This window comes from Rhipicephalus microplus, chromosome 9 (genome assembly GCF_043290135.1).
Source record: "Rhipicephalus microplus isolate Deutch F79 chromosome 9, USDA_Rmic, whole genome shotgun sequence".
Lineage (NCBI taxonomy): Eukaryota > Metazoa > Arthropoda > Arachnida > Ixodida > Ixodidae > Rhipicephalus > Rhipicephalus microplus.
The window spans coordinates 13747421-13766347 of NC_134708.1; the positions used below are offsets into that span (position 1 = coordinate 13747421).

Genomic DNA, 18927 nt, shown 5'->3' on the forward strand with positions numbered 1-18927 from the left:
GCCTTACCAACTTTGATTGAATCGATCTTATTATAACAAAGCACAATGTATATAATGTTCCATCTCTCCGCCGCTTCAGGTCGAATCACCTCATTTTCCCATTATTTCAGTCCCTAATCTCTACTTTTCTGCCACCAATACTCTGTCTCTTACTTGCTTCTATCGCGGACGAGTTCAGCTTTCCCTGTTTGTCCCTGCAATGCAATGATGGTAGTGCCAGAACACACAGCCTAGCGAATATACACAGCGAAATCAGACTTGTCAGGGCGCATTTCTCTTTATTCTTTAGTTGCGGAAGGGTAGGGGGAGGGTGATCACGGGTGATTATGTGGACGCACCCAGGAAGCCTTCGTTGAAGACGTGCCAAAAAAGGCGCTAACACTCATCGTGTCGATGTGTTCAGCGAGCGTTTTATTTTCGTGGCATGCCTGGCCGCCGGTATACCGACAATGCTTTGGCGGCCCAGATGTAGGATGCCTGGATGCACACTTACATCGAGGCACCCTACTCAGAAAAGCTCCATCGCGCCCTCCGGTCAAGTGTCGGGCGCCTATAGTAAACCACACCGGTACATTTACTGCAGTTGTAGTCAAATTTGCGTTTTTTATTACTGCTGCACGTACAAGAAAGTGCGTTCACATGCGGAATTAGCTGATGTACTTAACCAGGTGGGAAATTAGAAAATTTATTTGTAGCACTCTTTCAAATGGCAACGTTAGCTGACAAATTTTGTTGAACCAACCTGCCCCCTCCCCTTTTCCTCTACTTTTTTTCTTCTCTTTCCAGGCCTTTGCGGGAGAGTAACTTTAATGACGGTGACCCGTTAGGTGAAGTGAGTTTAAGACACCTCTTACAGGGACACAAGGCTGATGGGGCCGAGTCAATTCTGTTACACATAATAAGAGCAATATCAGCACACACTCCTGTGTCGTTATTCAAAGTCAGCGGCACTCCTTCTCCACTGTGCGCTAAATGCAAATAAGTCACGCATCTTTTGTCGTGGAAGCGTATTTTGCTTTCAAAGAGACATTCATTGACAGTAAGAATAAAGGAGAGTCCCCTACGGATGCTGTGAAGGCATTGCGTTTCCGGCAGGTGTGCGGTTGATGCGAAAGCAAGTGACTGACTAACTCTTACGTTTTCTACGACAGAGAGGATTGAGCGTGGCATAGTGAGCCGAACTACATGGAAAGAGTCGCTCAGGCGGAGCGATTGCCGGCCAGGTCTGCCAGGATGATCGCGTGGCAGCGCCCCTACCACCACCACCCCCACCTGTTACAGAGCAGAGCTGTAGAGAGAGACAACATATCTCTATGTCAATCGACGCCCGTTCTTAAGTGATGATCTTGCCGGCGTATGTTTAGAGTAGAAAAGTTGCCAATTCTCAATTAACCACCACACATTTTCTTCACTCGTCTTCCCTCTCTCCTCCGATGGGTATTCCTGTCTGTTGCACACCTATTGATGTCAATATTGATTCGACCTCTGCGCTTCATCTTGGGCATCACAGGGTGCTACTCCAACAACAGAATCAATACATAGAAATGCAACGAAACGTATGAAGGGGGAAAAAAGCGTTCTGGGGTCAACGTACCACTATTGAACCCTCCAGTCTCTTCTGGGAAGAAGGGGCTCGCCGGTGAATAGTCTCTGCTTCTAGAATCATCTAGAAGAACGAAACGAAATTTTGTCAATAAATACACAATGATGCTGGACGAATCTATTGTAGAAGAAAGCATTCTCAAAACTTTCGGCATTGTTTAGAATACTACATACGTTATGGTGCAACATTTTTGAGAAAAAAAAGCGAATCTATGGAAGGAAATGGATGTTGTTACTGTGCAACGAGGCATGTATTTCCGATTCGTTGTTAGCGTTTTTTTATTCAAAAGACAACAGTTTGGCACAACGAAAGTACACAGTAAAAAGAAAAGCTCGTCACTCAAACAAGTTGACTCGTGCATACAGTTAAACATGGATTGGTGGAATGGCCTTTTTATCCACCCTTGCTAATCTCGAGGGTAAGCGGGACAGTGACCACTTGTTCTGATATGACGAAGGCGTGCTTGCCCTAGGCCCCGGCATGGCCAGAGCAAGTGTCTTCAGTCAACAGCAGTTACAGGAACATCACAATAGGGCCGTGTAATTACATATGCTGCGCGCTAGAATTGCGGCGACTGAGTGGTCACTGCAGGCGTATAAGAGGAACCCCCAGCACGAAATCTCCAGAGCGCCACCTCCTCTACGCGAGTACACCCACCAGGAAGGTCAATTATTCAATCAAAAATTAATTCGAATGTTGCTAACGATTTGTGGATCCGAGCTATTGATCGATCACTTTCTGGCTTACTTTGACGTATTTTTCACAGCACGCCGCCGCTATATGAAGCAACTGTAGCCAGTACAGTGGCGAAGCCAAAGGAGAGATTTTTCGAAGGTGAAAACCCTTCCACCTTCAGCCACACAAGGTTTAAAATTTTCTCTGCATAAACCATGCGCGCACACACACAATGACACGCGTGAGAATGCATAAAAAGAGATAAACCTCCTTTCCACCTTGAAAAAACATTTCTTGCTGCAAAAATTAATTGCCAAATTCGACATGTACGGCAGAAATGTGTTCAGAGCTAAACAACGTAAGTACAAGAACAAGAAAATCACGCACTAAAATGCCATTGAAGGGGGTGGTTTAGCGACAATTACAGATGTGCATTCTTCTCTGGCGCCTTCACAATTGCGAGAAGGCTTTTGTGACTTTCTGCGTACAAGACTTCAGCAAATGTTCCTGTAGCTTACGTTGTTAATTAAAGCGATCGATAATATCAGTGTAAATTTAGCTCGCAAAGATGCTTCCGGAGCGTAATATCCGTCAACTGATGTGAATGTTATGAATGATGTACAAAGCATGGGTTCGGCGGCAAGGCAAAGTGAAAGGGAAGACCGTACGTAACAATCGCTTGTCTGTTCCATCTCGCGACATTCTAAAACCATTACTCACCTATTTCGTGCCAAGCAAAAGGCCGGTGATACGAACCTTGCCCTATCTCTTATTATGGGATGCGTGGTCTATAGGGCAGGAAAATCATCACTGGCGCAGTTTATTGCTCCGCTCCCCTATAGAGCGCCACGAGTACATAACTGAATCCGCAACGCGCATTCTCATACGACACAATCGCTAACCCCCTTATATTTCATAAAAGCTGCCACGTGGTTCTCAACAAGGACCAGCTACCGTAACAACTCGCATAGTACGTACGTAAAAACCTGAGTGGCAGCGGCTCATGGCGGTACGGAGACGGCGTAGCCGGTTTCTTCCTCCTCCAACCTGCAGCAACAGCAATAAGACATGTTTGCTGCGGCTTATAAGTTTACACCCAACACTTCGAAGTATCTCATCCGTCTACAAATTAAGACCCGATACAGCTAACGTTGCCTAATTGGGCTTTCATAAGATTATTATTCGGGGATTCTACAACTCAAGATTACGATAAATGGATTACGTAACGACGTGCAATGCGTGGATACACAACCACGCAACGAACAACATTCTACGTATTAGCCCTCAGTATCAATCATGTGTGTTGCAGGTAAAATGAGTGTATAAAGCCAGTAGGGTAAGTGGTCTGAGTGAACAAGTAACCAATGAGGTAGGACAGTGAGTTAAAACAGACAGCAAGGTAGGTTATCGAGTAAGTTAAATTTATCCAGTGACGTAGGCGAGCAACTGAGTAGCGAAAACGTAGGCCAGTGAGTAAGTAGCTAAAACTTCGGTGATTGAGTGAGTCAGTAGCCAAAAGTAAGTGATCGAATGAGTTCTCAAAAGATAGATCAATGAATGAGTGCGCAGCGAAAAGGGAGACGATTGAGTGAGTAAGTAGGCAAAATGCCGGCAAGTGTGTAAGTAGGCAAAAGGCCGGCAAGTGTGTAAGTAGGCAAAAGGGCAGCAAGTGTGTAAGTAGGCAAATGGCAGGCGACTGAGTGAGCGAGTAGCCAATAGGTAGGCGACTCAGTGAGTAGCTGAAAGGTAAATCATTGAGTAAGTGAGTAACCAAAAAGTAATTGACAAAGTGAGCTGCCATAAGGTAGGCAGTGAGTGAGTGAGTGAGGCAAAACGAAAAGACGAACTAATAGGTACTGATTCGTACTTATGAAGCATTTGTCGCAGTCATTTTAGCGCTTGTATTTTATAAGTATGAGCAAGCGAAGGTGTTTTGGCAAAAAAAGGAAGTTTTACTCACTTTGGAACCAAGATGCTATCGAGCGACGCCCTGGAATCGAAAAGAAAAACGTGTATACAAATTCTGTACGTTTCGGGAAACGACGCGACGCAAAGAGCTGCGAGAACTCACTCCTGAAGTCTCCGAGCAGGTCTTTGAGCAGATCAGGTGGCAACTCATACGACTTAGCGTTGTTCTCCCTCGTATTGCGGATGTCGGCACGCACGGTTATGTTAAACTGAAAGAAACGAGAAATCGAAAAATATATTTGCCATTACAAGTCACGTGTTTCGGCAAACGGGCACTCTAAATGTGCTCCAAGCAATGGCACATCATGGCCAACGCTGTGGATATCGAAAGGCCCGGAGAAGACTAGGAATTCTTTATTGGAATTAGTGACTCGCCCTCGGCTTGCAGCATTGCCACAATTGGCGTTGTTGATCGCGGCGGAATCATGAACTACGTGAGAGTGCTTGCTTGAAATTTTCGAAAATTAACACAGGTGTTTTGGGGACCTTTCTGAGTAGCAATACAAGTGCCATCAGGTATAGTATACGAGAGATTATTGGTCAGCTGCCAGCTGATAATAACATTACGTATTATGTGACGCAAAACAGGCAGAATAAGTGTTCCACACTCGTCGCCATGGCTACAGGCGGCGTTGACTGATGCTCCCACGTTTAATGCACATGTATACCACTGTGATGTGTGGTGCGCGTTCAAAGTGCGCGCCTTTGGAAAGTGCGCGTCACAAAAACAGAAGAGAACAGAGTGCACGCGCGGTGCTGCCTAGACAACGACGAAGACGACGACAGTGAAGATGTCGCGTGCATGAGGACGCGTGGCATCCCGTGAACAAAATAAAAGATAAGGTAACCAATGATCATAGACCACGGAGATTTCAAGGCCCAATGGCTGGGTACCACGAAAGTACAGAATCTCCAATGAGAACGAGACAAGTGGGCCAGAGCTGAAGCAGGAGCCTGAGCAGACCAGAGCAAGGGGAGTTCGAAGAAGACGGGGCAAGCGGAAGGTCGTCACCGGACCGGGCGCTGAAGATGGGCCGTCGGGCGTAGGACCCGAGCCTGCAGGTCTTCAACCGGCCGGGGCCTCCTGCCGTCGTGTTCCCGCTCCAAAGGACCGTGGCCATCCGGTCCTGAACTCCTTTCCAGGGCCTGCGGACTTTGGTTCCGGCAGGCGAGCTACAGCCGTCGGGCTCCGGGCCCGAGCTGTGCGCCCAGCTGCTTGACTAGGTCGACCCTGGTTCTCTGACGCGTCACCACCAGCCTGCGTTCTCTCGTCACAGACGGGTCCACACTCCTAAAGCCAGAGCCACCACGTTCCGGCCTGGTTTCTCGACGTGTCGTCAGCAGCCAGCGTTCCTTCATCCCCGTCCTGCCCGCGTCCTGAAGCCGGAATCACCGCGTTCCGGTTTGCTCATCGTCGGCGGAATTCAGCGTGTGGGTGAGACCGAACAGATATCTTGCGCTACTCCCATCACTCAGCCCCTTTCGAACGTTAGGTTTAGTTACTGACTTTGAACGTTCTTGTTGGGTGTTTACAGATGTGTTTCGTCATGTCCAGTCAACTGTTTATTAAGTGTTTTGTTTTGTGAGGAATCTTTGCCTTTTTACTTTTCAATTAAACTTTTTGTGTGTTTCTTGGAAACCGAACGGCTTTGTCCTTATTAACAAAACTCTCTGAGGCTCAGCCCGGGAGAAAAACAAATCAGCAACAAAGAACCTGCATCACAAATTGGCGTCCGCAGCGACAGGACAAAGTCGTTTGTTTTTCCAGTAGATTTTTTGACGCGGTTAACACGATGACGAACACGTGGGAGTTAATTGAGTTGGCGGATAAAATGGGACTGACGGGAGCGGAGTTTAGAGTATGGTACGAGGAGCGGATGGAGAGGGAGCGTGAGCAACGGGCTGCGGAACGAGAAGCTCGAAAGGAACAGTTGGAACGGGAGACGCAGGCCAAGAAGGAGCAGCTTGAGCTCGAGACGCGCGAAAAAGAAAAACAGCTCGAACTGGAGACACGCGCAAAGAAGCAGCAGCTCCAATTAGAGAGGGTGGATTTCGAGCGGCGACTCGAGCTTGCCCTGGCAAGAACGGGGAAGCTGGGGATACAGAGGAGTGAACGAGTGGCTGAGGTGTGCTCTGACAGCAGTTACGTCACGAGCGATTTGAATTTATATCAGGCTGACCCTGTACCACCTCATGACCTTTCGCTAGAGAGTGAAACTAGGCAAGCGTATGACAGGGAGGTGGGTAGTGAAGAAACTAAAAGGCTCGAGGAGCTTATTGAAGCACGGGAATGCTTCGTGAGCATGGAACAAGAACGTTCCATTCAAAGTAAAGGGTGTGTTAAAACCTGCGAGAAGTCAAGCACACTTCATGCAGAGGTAGGATTGTCTCTGAAGAGCTCCATTGAAGGAGCAATAAAACATCTAGCTAACGCCGGCGAATGCCGTAATGAAAGCTCCGATCTAGTTTCTGCCTTTTGTTTTGGGCCACTGGATGTAGCAACAGGTGCTACGTGCACAGCTTTTCACGATGAATATAACTCGCCTATACAGAGAGAGGGCTTGAGTTCTCGAGAAATTGTAGATGATGCTTTCATGAGTAAACTGGAGCAAAATGCAGAAAAACTTGAAGAACAGAGAGTAGAGTTGCAGTGTAAGTCAGCTCTACGTAGTAATGAGGATAGGCACGATGACTCGGGCAGAGGGGTTCAAAGTTTTGATGAAAGAGCAAGACAAAAAGCTGAAGTGATGGAGGCTGAGCACGCAGGGAGTAATGGTCCAGCAACTCATTGTACGAGGAAGGACGCCGACTGGTGCTCTCTGGCATCTTCGGTTGAAGAGGTCGCATCTCTAAAAGTGTCTGAACGATTGTCGGCTTACGAGCTCAAGCAAGGCGTTCCCGGGAAGCATGAAGTCATTCAGACGTGGTTGTACTGGCGCACCTTGAGGCAACGCTTCCGACTGGCATACATCCATTCCAGTGTGTATGCTTGTGATTTAGAGGTTGGGCGTCTGGTGATCCGCAGCTGTAGGTTCAGACGAGCTTACGGCCGACAATTCTTCCACCGGCGTCGAATTCCTCACTCTTGTCAATTGGTTAGGGCCACTAAACATTTTGTTTGGGACGCTATAACTTAAGCGTCAAGTTTGATTTCCTGGTGATTTCTTCTGGATCTTGGTTTCGGACTGCGGAAGGCTGTTTCATGGGAACAGTTTAAGAAGTTACATGCAATATAACATTGACTCGATGTGTAGTTCTTTTTTTTACCTAATAGGGTATATATAAAAAAAAATGGGCTGTATTAAACAGGCTAATTTGGGAATTTTTATGATCCGCTAGTTGAGTTCAGAATTTTTTTGCTTCGTGTGTATATAGTGGTTAGCGAATGTGGACCTTTGGACGATGTAGCGAACTGTAGCCCGGTGATGTGTTGAACTGCGTGGTGCAAATATGTGGTTTAATTGTGACGTAGTGCAGAACGCGCACTCATCGGCAGTTTTTTTTTCTAAAAAAAAAAAAAAACTTGAATAAAAGGGGGGGCGTATGTGATGTGTGGTGCGCGTTCAAAGTGCGCGCCTTTGGAAAGTGCGCGTCACAAAAACAGAAGAGAACAGAGTGCACGCGCGGTGCTGCCTAGACAACGACGAAGACGACGACAGTGAAGATGTCGCGTGCATGAGGACGCGTGGCATCCCGTGAACAAAATAAAAGATAAGGTAACCAATGATCATAGACCACGGAGATTTCAAGGCCCAATGGCTGGGTACCACGAAAGTACAGAATCTCCAATGAGAACGAGACAAGTGGGCCAGAGCTGAAGCAGGAGCCTGAGCAGACCAGAGCAAGGGGAGTTCGAAGAAGACGGGGCAAGCGGAAGGTCGTCACCGGACCGGGCGCTGAAGATGGGCCGTCGGGCGTAGGACCCGAGCCTGCAGGTCTTCAACCGGCCGGGGCCTCCTGCCGTCGTGTTCCCGCTCCAAAGGACCGTGGCCATCCGGTCCTGAACTCCTTTCCAGGGCCTGCGGACTTTGGTTCCGGCAGGCGAGCTACAGCCGTCGGGCTCCGGGCCCGAGCTGTGCGCCCAGCTGCTTGACTAGGTCGACCCTGGTTCTCTGACGCGTCACCACCAGCCTGCGTTCTCTCGTCACAGACGGGTCCACACTCCTAAAGCCAGAGCCACCACGTTCCGGCCTGGTTTCTCGACGTGTCGTCAGCAGCCAGCGTTCCTTCATCCCCGTCCTGCCCGCGTCCTGAAGCCGGAATCACCGCGTTCCGGTTTGCTCATCGTCGGCGGAATTCAGCGTGTGGGTGAGACCGAACAGATATCTTGCGCTACTCCCATCACTCAGCCCCTTTCGAACGTTAGGTTTAGTTACTGACTTTGAACGTTCTTGTTGGGTGTTTACAGATGTGTTTCGTCATGTCCAGTCAACTGTTTATTAAGTGTTTTGTTTTGTGAGGAATCTTTGCCTTTTTACTTTTCAATTAAACTTTTTGTGTGTTTCTTGGAAACCGAACGGCTTTGTCCTTATTAACAAAACTCTCTGAGGCTCAGCCCGGGAGAAAAACAAATCAGCAACAAAGAACCTGCATCACAACCACATAAAGTGGACAGGGGGATAACCACCGTGGTATCTCAGTTGGTAAAGCATCGAAAGCACTATTTGAACGCCACAGGTTCGGCCCCTGTTCACGGCAAGGTATCCCTTCATCCACATTTATTTCTATACGTTTACAATACAATTCCTTCCGATAACATTTCATATACTATCTTTGACATGACTGTCTGTTAGATCTCAATAATATCGTGCGTCAGAGCACTGCTCATCGCACACATAGTAAACAGCTCACCTTGCACAGGAGCTCAGGTGGTACGAGCACGTTGTATTTCAGTTTGACGGACAGCAGGCCGCTACCGGTGCCGCTGGCTTTCACGAACATTTTCCCCTTGACGTCACGAATCTACGTCACGATCAAGAGAGGGTAGATTAGTATAGAAGCTAGCTGGCACGAGTTTACGGCTCTCGTGTTGTACGAAATGTGCGGCTTGTGCTTCGTTCTTCAGTGTTGGTCCGTTACTGGGCAGAAAGCAATCAGGCACCAACAAGCACGCGGAGCTAGCACGAAAAGTGCTTTATGTCTCAGTTTATTTTCACATTTTGAGAAAAATCCTTTTTACATTACCAGACAGCGTTCGCTAATCGTGTGCAGTGGAGGGTAAATAAAAAGAACAGACCAAAATAGACATCAGTGGGTGAAATGCCTTCCATCACTTTAGAGCAGCCATTGGAGCACGCAAAATCTGCTTTTGAAGCACCTACTTCCGTGTTCGGAGCACACACGGGCTTTTTCACGATACACGCAGAGCAAGAAAATTTTGCTTTAATTTAGTTTATTGTTTTCTAAATTTATTTAATCATTTATACAGAAGCAGCAAGGCAACAAAATAAGCACAAAAATAAACAAAATCAGAATCCTATACAGAAGCGGAGACATAAAACAGTGAAGGATATTGCACCACCCGTAGCATGAAGTTCTGGCATCGTGCGCGCACACTCACTCACATAGGAGTGCGCTGGAGAGGTAGGTAGGGCGTAGGGTGAGAGGGGGTGCGAAGCCAGCCCCATATATTGACAGGGGGGGGGGTGCGACAAACCTTCGACCCCCCTCCCACGCCCACATACACGTTCAAAGCTTGTTACAGTAAAACCTCGCTAGTACGTACATACGGGCCGAGAACACGGCTAAATGCATACTAAACGTACTATGCATTAATCGCCAAGTACCAATTCTTTACATGCGCCATCGCCGCTGAAGAAGAAAGAAATACAGTGCCACAGCAAATATTGCCTAAAGTGTCCACATTAAAGCAAATTCTTTCGCCAATTAGATCCGGACAAGTGGGCCGGATCTGAAGCAGAAGCCTGAGCATAGAAGAGGAGAGCTCGAAAAGTTTGCCGATTTTCAGAAATGATTGGTACTCCCGCACTATCTCACACGCCCTTTTTCATCGGCGATGCCATACTCCATGCTTTTCAGTGGTCGCCACATCGCCTTCGGTCTTTGCCAACGACTACGATAAAAGGCACCGCTGCAATCGCGCGGAACTCGGAATAATTGATCTCCCGATTCCGTGTTGTTGCATCAGCGCAACTGCACGCAAATGCAGCAGCGCAACGTACAAGATGGCGACCGTCTCGTAGTTTCGCTCACGGTTAGTTTCTGTTCCGCAACCACCTTGTGGCGCAGCAATGGCACAAATCAGACAAAGGGGACCCTTTTGGAGCAGCACGGCGCAGTAATTTCCAGTTGGCGCAGGTTTCCCATCACTGATATCTGTAGATTATTCACAAGTGAAATAGTCAAGCCAGAACACGTTGATCCGCGCAGTAGAGTGGATTAGGCTAAGCTGCGACAATTCGCAGATTCACCCAAGAAATCTAAGCAGATTAGGAAGCTAAGAAAAAAGGACTGTTCAGATAAGCAGAACAGCGTTCGTATTTCCACGCCCTGCTTCTTTAATATGAAATCTGAGCCTCTTAAGTTGATTTGATTGATTGATTTATATGTGGGGTATAACGTCCCAAACCCAACCTATGAGAGACGACGCCGTAGTGGAGGGCTCCGGAAATTTCGACCACCTGAGGTTCTTTAACGTGCGCCCGAATCTGAGCAGGCGGGCGTATATAACATTTTTGTCTCCATCTAAAATGCAGCCACCACAACCGGGATTCGACCCCGCGACCTGCCGGTCAGCAGCCGAGCACCATAGCCACTAGACCACCGCGGCGGGGCCTAAGCGTCTGAAGAAAAGCATGATCAACACTTACGTCCAGCTGTTGCAGTATGGCAGCATTGTCCCGCTTGAGCCTGAGGCTTCTCTGGAAGTTTCGCTGGCTGCTAAGCGTAACATTGCACGTGAGGTCGACATTCGGCTCACGGGACTTGAGCGCGAATTCCGTCAAGGCCTGAAGTGCAACTACGGTGTCCTGAAACAAAACGAAAAAAAAAAAAACTCTTTGGCAATGCCTACTGCTCAAAGGAAACATCAGGAGTTAGTGACACATTGGAGTTACTTGGACATCGCTGAGTGACACAGTCACAATCTGTGCAGCAGGTAGCCCTTAACATCGTTTTTCACATGGATGAGAAACTTAGTGGTAGCAATAGCCTTGGGCAAGGCATATAGAGCAAACGCAAGATAACCACTGATCATGAAGAGTAACAAACTGGGTTCCAAGAGAAGGCAAGCAAAGCAAGCAAGCGAGGGGTAGGCAAAGTTAAGTGACAGACAGACAGACAACATCAATGTTAGGTGAGCGGATAAGATCAGGACCGGGTTCGTCGGCGAAGCAGAAGAGATCCTGCAGTTGGCGCAGTCCCGGTGGTGGTGATGAGTGGTAAGCTTGAGCTGCCGTGTTTGAAGCGAATTTTCGGAACGATGGCGCAACGCCAGGCGTTTGACTAAGATGTCTCAAGGTGAAACTTGAATGCAAAATGCTATGAGCAGTGTTCGAACTATCGTAATTGTTTACTTCACATCTTGAGTCAAAATATCGAGGGACGCCTTACGTTCATGCATTTAGGGCCGCGTGTAATATTAGCAGTAAAAATGTCCAGCCAGGCCGGAACATGGAGCCCATAGTCACAGTGAAATCTTTAGCAGCGGCTTGGTTTTGAATCAACTTGAACCCCGGACCATTTTGTGTGCAGAAGATACTAGGACCTTGGGCATCTGCCTCAGTTGCGCAGAAAGCTACTAAAGCACTGCTACTTTACTTAAAGTCAACAAACCTGAGCGACCGCCTGTAGACTGTGTGTGCTCCCCGAGTGTGCTCGTGATTGTGTGTACCTTCTCATCTCTCTGCAACCTCTTTTCTCCCCTTTATCCCTTCCCCAGTGCAGGGTAGCAAACCGGATGTGCGTCTGGTTAACCTCCCTGCCTTTCCTTGCATCTTTATCTCTCTCTCTTAGCAGCGGCTTTCCTGGATCCCGTTAAGCTCCATCTGGGCGGCTAGTACAAGTACAGTTGCAAGATGATAAGTGTACGAAGTAGGAATTACCCGCCATGTCATTCATTCTTCTGCAGAGAAACGACGTACCCACTACGCATTTGTGAGCAATCAGGGGCACTTTGCTGATGTTTCTGCTGATGGGCAATCAAGAGTTATGACTGAGCCCTTAAACCACGCGTTCGTTACGCCGTTTGCAACGTGTGGCGCCATGTGGTACTCACTTGCGTCGAGGCGAACGACCCGGAAGCCGAGCGATGAGTGTTGAGCCAGTTGACGATCGTCTTGGCCGTCTCAACTTCGTTGTGGGCCAGAAGGGTCAACAGAGCGTACGCGGTGCCTTCCACGACGAGCGCGCTCGGCTCGGTGCCCGTGCTTCTCGTGCTCAACACTGAAACAGCAAGGATAACACGCGGTCATGACGTGTACGAAGACAGCAGTAGGCTTCTTGGAGGAGAAACGCTTCATTTGGCCGAACTTGTGGCCGAGAAAGTGATACCGGTGTCACACTGCCCCTTTTGATCGTGATCGAGTATGATCCGGTTCGAATTTGGTGATCTTGATTGGCTCCTTTACGCGAGCTGCCAAAGCCACAGCCAATCCCAGTTGAGAAATTCGATCCCGACGAGGCTTAATCGCGATCGGCAGTACAACGTGTGACACAGGTATGAAACTTCAAATTATAGCAAGCGATGCACGCTGTACACTGATATCGGTGTACAGTGCGTCGGTCGTCGGTTATCTGACAAGCGGTGAAGCGCGTCGGCATTTATACATGTGTCGTCGATTATCACAGCGTTATCGCTAGCGGCCACGTAAGTTCCAGAAGAATCTGTAATGCTACCTCTGTGCGCGTAATCACATCAAAAGGTTCTAAGATTATCTCCAGGGTTGTTAGCCAATCGGCGTGGTTTGAACAAGGCATAGCACTTGATTGATATGTGAGGTTTGAGGTGCCAAAACCACTATATGATTACGAGAGACGCCATAGTGGAGCGCTCCAGGCATTTTCGACCCCCTGGGGTTTCTTAACGTCCACCTAAATCTGAGCACACGGGCCTATACAGCATTTTCGCCTCCATTGAAAATGCAGCAGCCGCCACCGGGACTCGATCCCGTGACCTGTGGGGCAGACGCCGAGTACCTCAGCGACTAAATCACCGTGGCGGGGCAGTGGCAAAACCATTAGACCCCCACGGCAGATTTCGCATTATACTGGAAATCTACTTAACAGCGGTATCAAATTATACGCATGCGTTTCAAATAAAAAAGTTTACCAAGACGTCCCCTAACATGACCATTTCAATGAACGCCTTTTCCATATCCCATATATGGGTTCTTTCTGAAAAGTGCCGAACCTCTGGTTACCTAAAACATATCGATATTGATTTCCACACTGGCTGAACTCTGGGACGTCGGTTATGACAGAGTTTTCATTATATGATTATGATTAAATTCATAGTGACCCAACGGGGTGGCTCAGAAAAAAAATTATCACAACCAGTCTTCCCTCTGAAGTCTGCTCGAACAAAGCACTATTAACTGTAATAATGGGTGGCAAAACAACTCGAGTAAGTGAAACATCCTCGGGCCACGTCTTTAAGATCCCTGTTTTATGGCGAACATCTGATGAACCGTGATGCCAGCAGCATTGGCGGGAAGACTAGCGGCAGCTAATTTCGCCCGGTGAATCTTAAGCCGGCTTCAATTATGGATTGGCTACTCACTGGGATCGTAGATGAGCCTGTCCTTGAGTGCCGACAGAGCGGCGTGCTTCTCGCTGCTGTTGGACTGGCTGAGCGCGTACGCCACCAATGCCGCCACGTAAGGCTCGTCACTCTCGAACGCGTGCTCCCGCAGGTAGTTGACGGCCATCTCCGCGGAGTTTCCCAGTATCTGGAAGTAGGTCTTAGGGAGGTTCAAAAACGAACGCAGGCGCACACTTAAGGGATACTTACAGAGCGGGGTTAGTAACTTTTGCGTAACCCTATTCGCATTATTCAGTAACTTAATTTCATCACTTCAATATGATCTACAATGAGAATCATATAACAAAACAGTAGAGCTAGACGAATTACTACTGAAAGAAAATTTTGAACTTTTAAAATTAACCTAAAACACGACATAATGTTGTTTATAAGCAGTGAAAAATTGAGCCGGAATCCCACAATATGTCGGGCAAGGTGCAATAAAAACTTGTACTGCCTACACTTGTGCACAAATTGTGAATCCCGTTCCTGCTCTAGCACTGTATAGGGCTGCAGTATTTAAAAAAATAAATAAATAACACACGCGAGAGCTGAATATGTCGGGATGCAACATAAAAAGTCACCGCTTTGCAGCAAAGGCGAAGCAATGAACGCGATAGCAGCAAATTTGAAAGTCATGCAAAAAATGGCAAGCAGATTGAAACGTGCCCCGCGTTTCTCACGCACAAACGACGCGCTAAACGCAATAAAAGGTACTGATTAACGCGAATGCCTTATGGCAAACGGTACAGAACCTGCAAAACATACAGAGCCACTGGATACCTAGCTGTGTCTAGAGAAGCTTTCTGGGTGGATATGTACACTCGCTCGCATGGTGTCGAGTGCAGTTCGCGATTGTGGCAGGAATGATTGCGCAAAATCAGTTTCACCGAAAAGATGAAGCAATGAGTGTGGTAGCGACATATTGCAATGTTACACGAAGTGAGGCTGGCAGTCAGCTCATTCAGATCCGATCTCACGTAACTCTACAAAACGGGGGTGTAAGAGAACACAGCTGCTCCAGGTACACTCTTGGCACCGTTTTTCCATGTTGAGAGCACAACCTGTAGAAGCTCCCGCCTGCTGTTGAGCCACTTTGGGTGCACGTTAAAGAACCCCAGGTGGTCAAAATTTCCGGAGCCCTCCACTACGGCGTCTCTCATAATCAAATCGTGGTTTTGGGACGTTGAACCCCACAAATCACTCAATCAATGCTGTTGAGCCACAAGGCGCGCGCTGATTGTTGCCGTGATAGCACGGCAACCATGCCCCCCCCTCCCCCCTTTGTTCGCTCACGAGATGAGCGTGCGAGCAGGCGACCGCGGCCGCGGGAAGGCGATGTTCACTCCGCAGGTAAAGGAGGCCAGCGCACACTTTCCCTTATATATGTGCTACATACATATACATATACGGGAATGACGGCGGTGGCGGCCATGGCAAGAAACCAGCAGAAACTGTCCATTTAATTGCTATCGCAATAAAATAGAACTTGTAGGCCATCAAGTAAAGTCGACCGCGGCAAGCAGAGGCGATTACCGGCGATGAAGCACTGAACAAGCTAAAGGCTGCCGCTGGTAATGACTTGCAGTTTCGTAACCCATAACGCCAACCGAATAATCTGGACTTGTCTGTTCCAGAGACACTATCCAGTTGACGTCATATCCACGTCATTTCTTCACGCACGTCAATTTGGTTCAACTTGTGTCACAGGTCTCGAGGCACGACGCCCATTTTTAAGGTATTTGATAAAACTCCGCTCTTTCTTTTACGTATTGAGCATAACGCTCGCGTATCCAGCGCGTGGCTTAACTATAGTGTTCCGTGTCTGTCCAACTTTGGTTTCTAGGACGATGTAGAACGTCGAAATTCGGTGTTGCTTAGCTCAAATCTTCACGTTCTCAAACGGTGAGCAGCGGCTGACACTGGTAGCAACAGCAATATGTTTTGCAATGCTGCTCGGACTACTCGTTAAAGAGCAGGCATAAGATCATTTGTCGAGATGATATACTTAAGGAGCCCTTGCGCAATCGACAAAAGGGGCCAGTGAGGCTTGGCCATTCCTCTTTTTTCTTTCTTTACCTTTTTCTTCCTTGCAGTTTTTTTTCTTTTCTTCTTTCTTTCCTTCCTTCTTTCTTTCTTCCTTTCTTTCGTTTTTTTTTTATTATTGCGTTGCATAAAGGACCAAACCTTCTCTATGATCCATGCCGGGAAACGGACCTTCATCGATGTGCCTAGTATCGCTCCTTTTCACTTGCTACTTGTAAAAACGGTGGCCCTGCGTTCATGTCTAGCAAGAGTGAAACTTGTCAACGTGAAATGACAAGTGCGTGCCATAAAAGAGGACATCGTCATATCACAAGCAGCGTATCCCCGACAAGCCCACAATCGAGCACGCATCAATTATTGGCAAAACAAGGCATGCAAATGCGCACGTGACCGGCGCATATTTGAAGGCCGCATTTCTGTAGCCTTCCCGGCACCAAGTTCTGCGTGAACGTTGCCATCAAATATTATTACTTGAACGTATGTGAGGCCGGCGGCCTTTTGCTCTGCCATAGTAGAGTACCAAGTACTCGACCTAGTTAACATTTTCTAAGCGCAGGGCTTCATTTGGTAGATCTTCATGATCAGGACCATATGAACACGTTTTAGCTTTTTTTTATACACGCCGGAAGGTCTAATATTCTGTTAGATCATTCACTCGCCATGCAATATCACGTTCCTTGCTTGAGACTCGCGATCGGTCAAGTTATCTGTAAAACCGTCCATCCAGTCGAGCCACATGTTATCGCTCATGTCGGTGTCCGGTACGGTCTTTCACGTCGGACATTATGGATATCCCAGGGAAGCCCAGCTAGCTGAATCGGCCACCAGGAGTGTTTGAAACTGAATGCCAAGACATCTGGCAACATTTTCGGACATCCAAAATCTGTCCCTCAAAGCACCCTTTTCTTGAAAAACCGCCATGTTCAGCCCCATAAGAACATGCTTTCATATCGCTCTTCACAAGCCGGAAGTTCAAGACCTTGTCAGAAAATTCACTCCCCATGCATTATAAAAGATCCCTTACTTGGGACTCGCGATCGGCCTCGTCCACCACGGGATCGGTAGAGTTGTCTTCGAAACTGTTCATCCATTCGGGCCATATATTATCATCGCTCGTGTCCATGTCTGGCAGGTCTTCCACATCGGACATGATGGACAGCCCAGGGAAGCCCAACTCGCTGAACAGGCTGCCAGGGGTGTCTGACACTGAGCGCCGCGACATCTGGCAATATGTTCGGACGGACGACAGACGTCTCAGCATTAGTGTCGTGGTGTACAATGCCGATGTACAATGTCATGATGTACAATTTCTTAAACTATTTCTATTTGTTTATTCAGTCAGGCAAATCAACTCTTTGTCATTCTTCTTTTTTCTTCTTTTTCTTTTTTTCCATATTTTTCATTCTTTGCTTATTACCTCTTCCTTCATGCTCAAGTTTAGTAGTCCTGTAGCAAAACAAAAATTAGTACAGTTTCCAGCACCAGGTTTACGGAAAGGCTACATTCACATCCTTCTTTCTTGCAATCATGCACCACATGTATCATGACAAAAATGCATGGTTCCATAGACTCGTTCAAGGCTCAGACCACAGATTTCAGCCCCCCAAAAAGTTAAAGCACCATTGTTTTATAACAATAAACTGGAAATAATTAGATTAGCATTGTCTGTCAGCATTGCGTGGCAGCATTATCGCATTTAAAACCAATACGTCCCTGACACGGCGGGATAAACAATATCTGAAGTTCAACGTCCCATAATCAACATTTGATCGTTAGTGACGCCATAGTGGAAGGCTCCGATTATTTTCACCATCGTGTGTTGTTTAACGTGCACTGATAGTGCACAGGCGATACGGGCCTCTACAACATTCCGGCTAACCTTAGAGAGTGAACCATTATGCAACGCACATAATAACACTCATTAGAGCATGTGCTATAGTTGGTAACTCGTCATTGTGTAGGTATACTTAGCGCAACTTGGTATTCCGCCTGATAACCCGTTCACATACACGGACGCATCCGCTCGCTGTGTAGAGTGTTTTTGAGTAGAGGCGAGTGTGAATGTGAGCGTGTTTTTCGAGGGAATACCATGTCACGCTAACTACACACAAGAATTGCCGGAGAGACGTTGAAGTTGTAAGAAGTTGTGAGAAAAAGCGTTCAACAGCGAGGTTCCCGAACAAAGGATCACTTTGCTTGAAGACGTAAGTTATTGCAAATAAATGGAATATCATCACGATCTTTGGCGTGCGCAGAGTTCCCCTTCAGTGCACCCCCCCCCCCTTCGAGTCACAGCGTCACCCTCCTCATAATGTCGATGTATGAGGCTGACTTTGCCCCCCCCCCCTCTTCCTCTTAGATGATTAGGTGGAACGGCCACCCCCGCCACGTGCGCACGCTCATGATCACGATTTACATAAAATTCTCAGTCAACCACTGTCAACAATGTGAGCGAACAGAAACACAGCCAACAATAGGCGCAAGAGGGATAGTCGTGACAATTACCCTTTTGCTGTCTCGCGAGTAGATGTCGTACTTGTCGTAGGCTACACCACTGGGAGGCCGCATGCACTCGTTGAATGTGAGCAGCACGAAAGCAGTCATGGGAATGGCACCACGGACACCTCCCTGCGAACGAAATGAAAGCATCAAAATGTATGGCTCATCTGTAGCCCATATTGTTAGCGGGCTTACACGAGAGTGATTGCGTAAAGTGAGATGTGTGTGCGGGGAGGGTGTTGATTCCATCGCGAGTGCTGGCGGAACCAAAGAGCTTTAAAAAAAAATTAGTAGACCAATCGTCTACGCAGGGTATGAATTTCATATCTGCAGCCGCATACCCCAAACATCGCTTAACAGAATGAACAGCGCCCAG

At 47.7% G+C, this 18927-nt stretch overlaps 1 protein-coding gene across 7 annotated transcripts in view; it reads right to left on the bottom strand.

Moving 5' to 3' along the window:
• Positions 1-18927, bottom strand: part of LOC119163486 (complement C3) — a 93943-nt gene that overhangs the window by 19901 nt on the left and 55115 nt on the right. For 2 of the 7 annotated variants that reach the window (XM_037415489.2, XM_075873161.1), the window contains exons 26-35: positions 18558-18680; positions 17077-17274; positions 13986-14166; positions 12483-12649; positions 11077-11235; positions 9098-9208; positions 4350-4455; positions 4239-4268; positions 3257-3325; positions 1595-1666 (exon numbers count right to left, since the gene is read on the bottom strand). In XM_037415489.2, coding sequence (XP_037271386.2) covers positions 1595-1666; positions 3257-3325; positions 4239-4268; positions 4350-4455; positions 9098-9208; positions 11077-11235; positions 12483-12649; positions 13986-14166; positions 17077-17274; positions 18558-18680 — 1216 coding nt within the window. The remainder of the gene's footprint in view (positions 1-1594; positions 1667-3256; positions 3326-4238; positions 4269-4349; positions 4456-9097; positions 9209-11076; positions 11236-12482; positions 12650-13985; positions 14167-17076; positions 17275-18557; positions 18681-18927) is intronic. The other 5 variants (XM_075873164.1, XM_075873163.1, XM_075873162.1 and 2 more) reach the window with 4 other exon arrangements.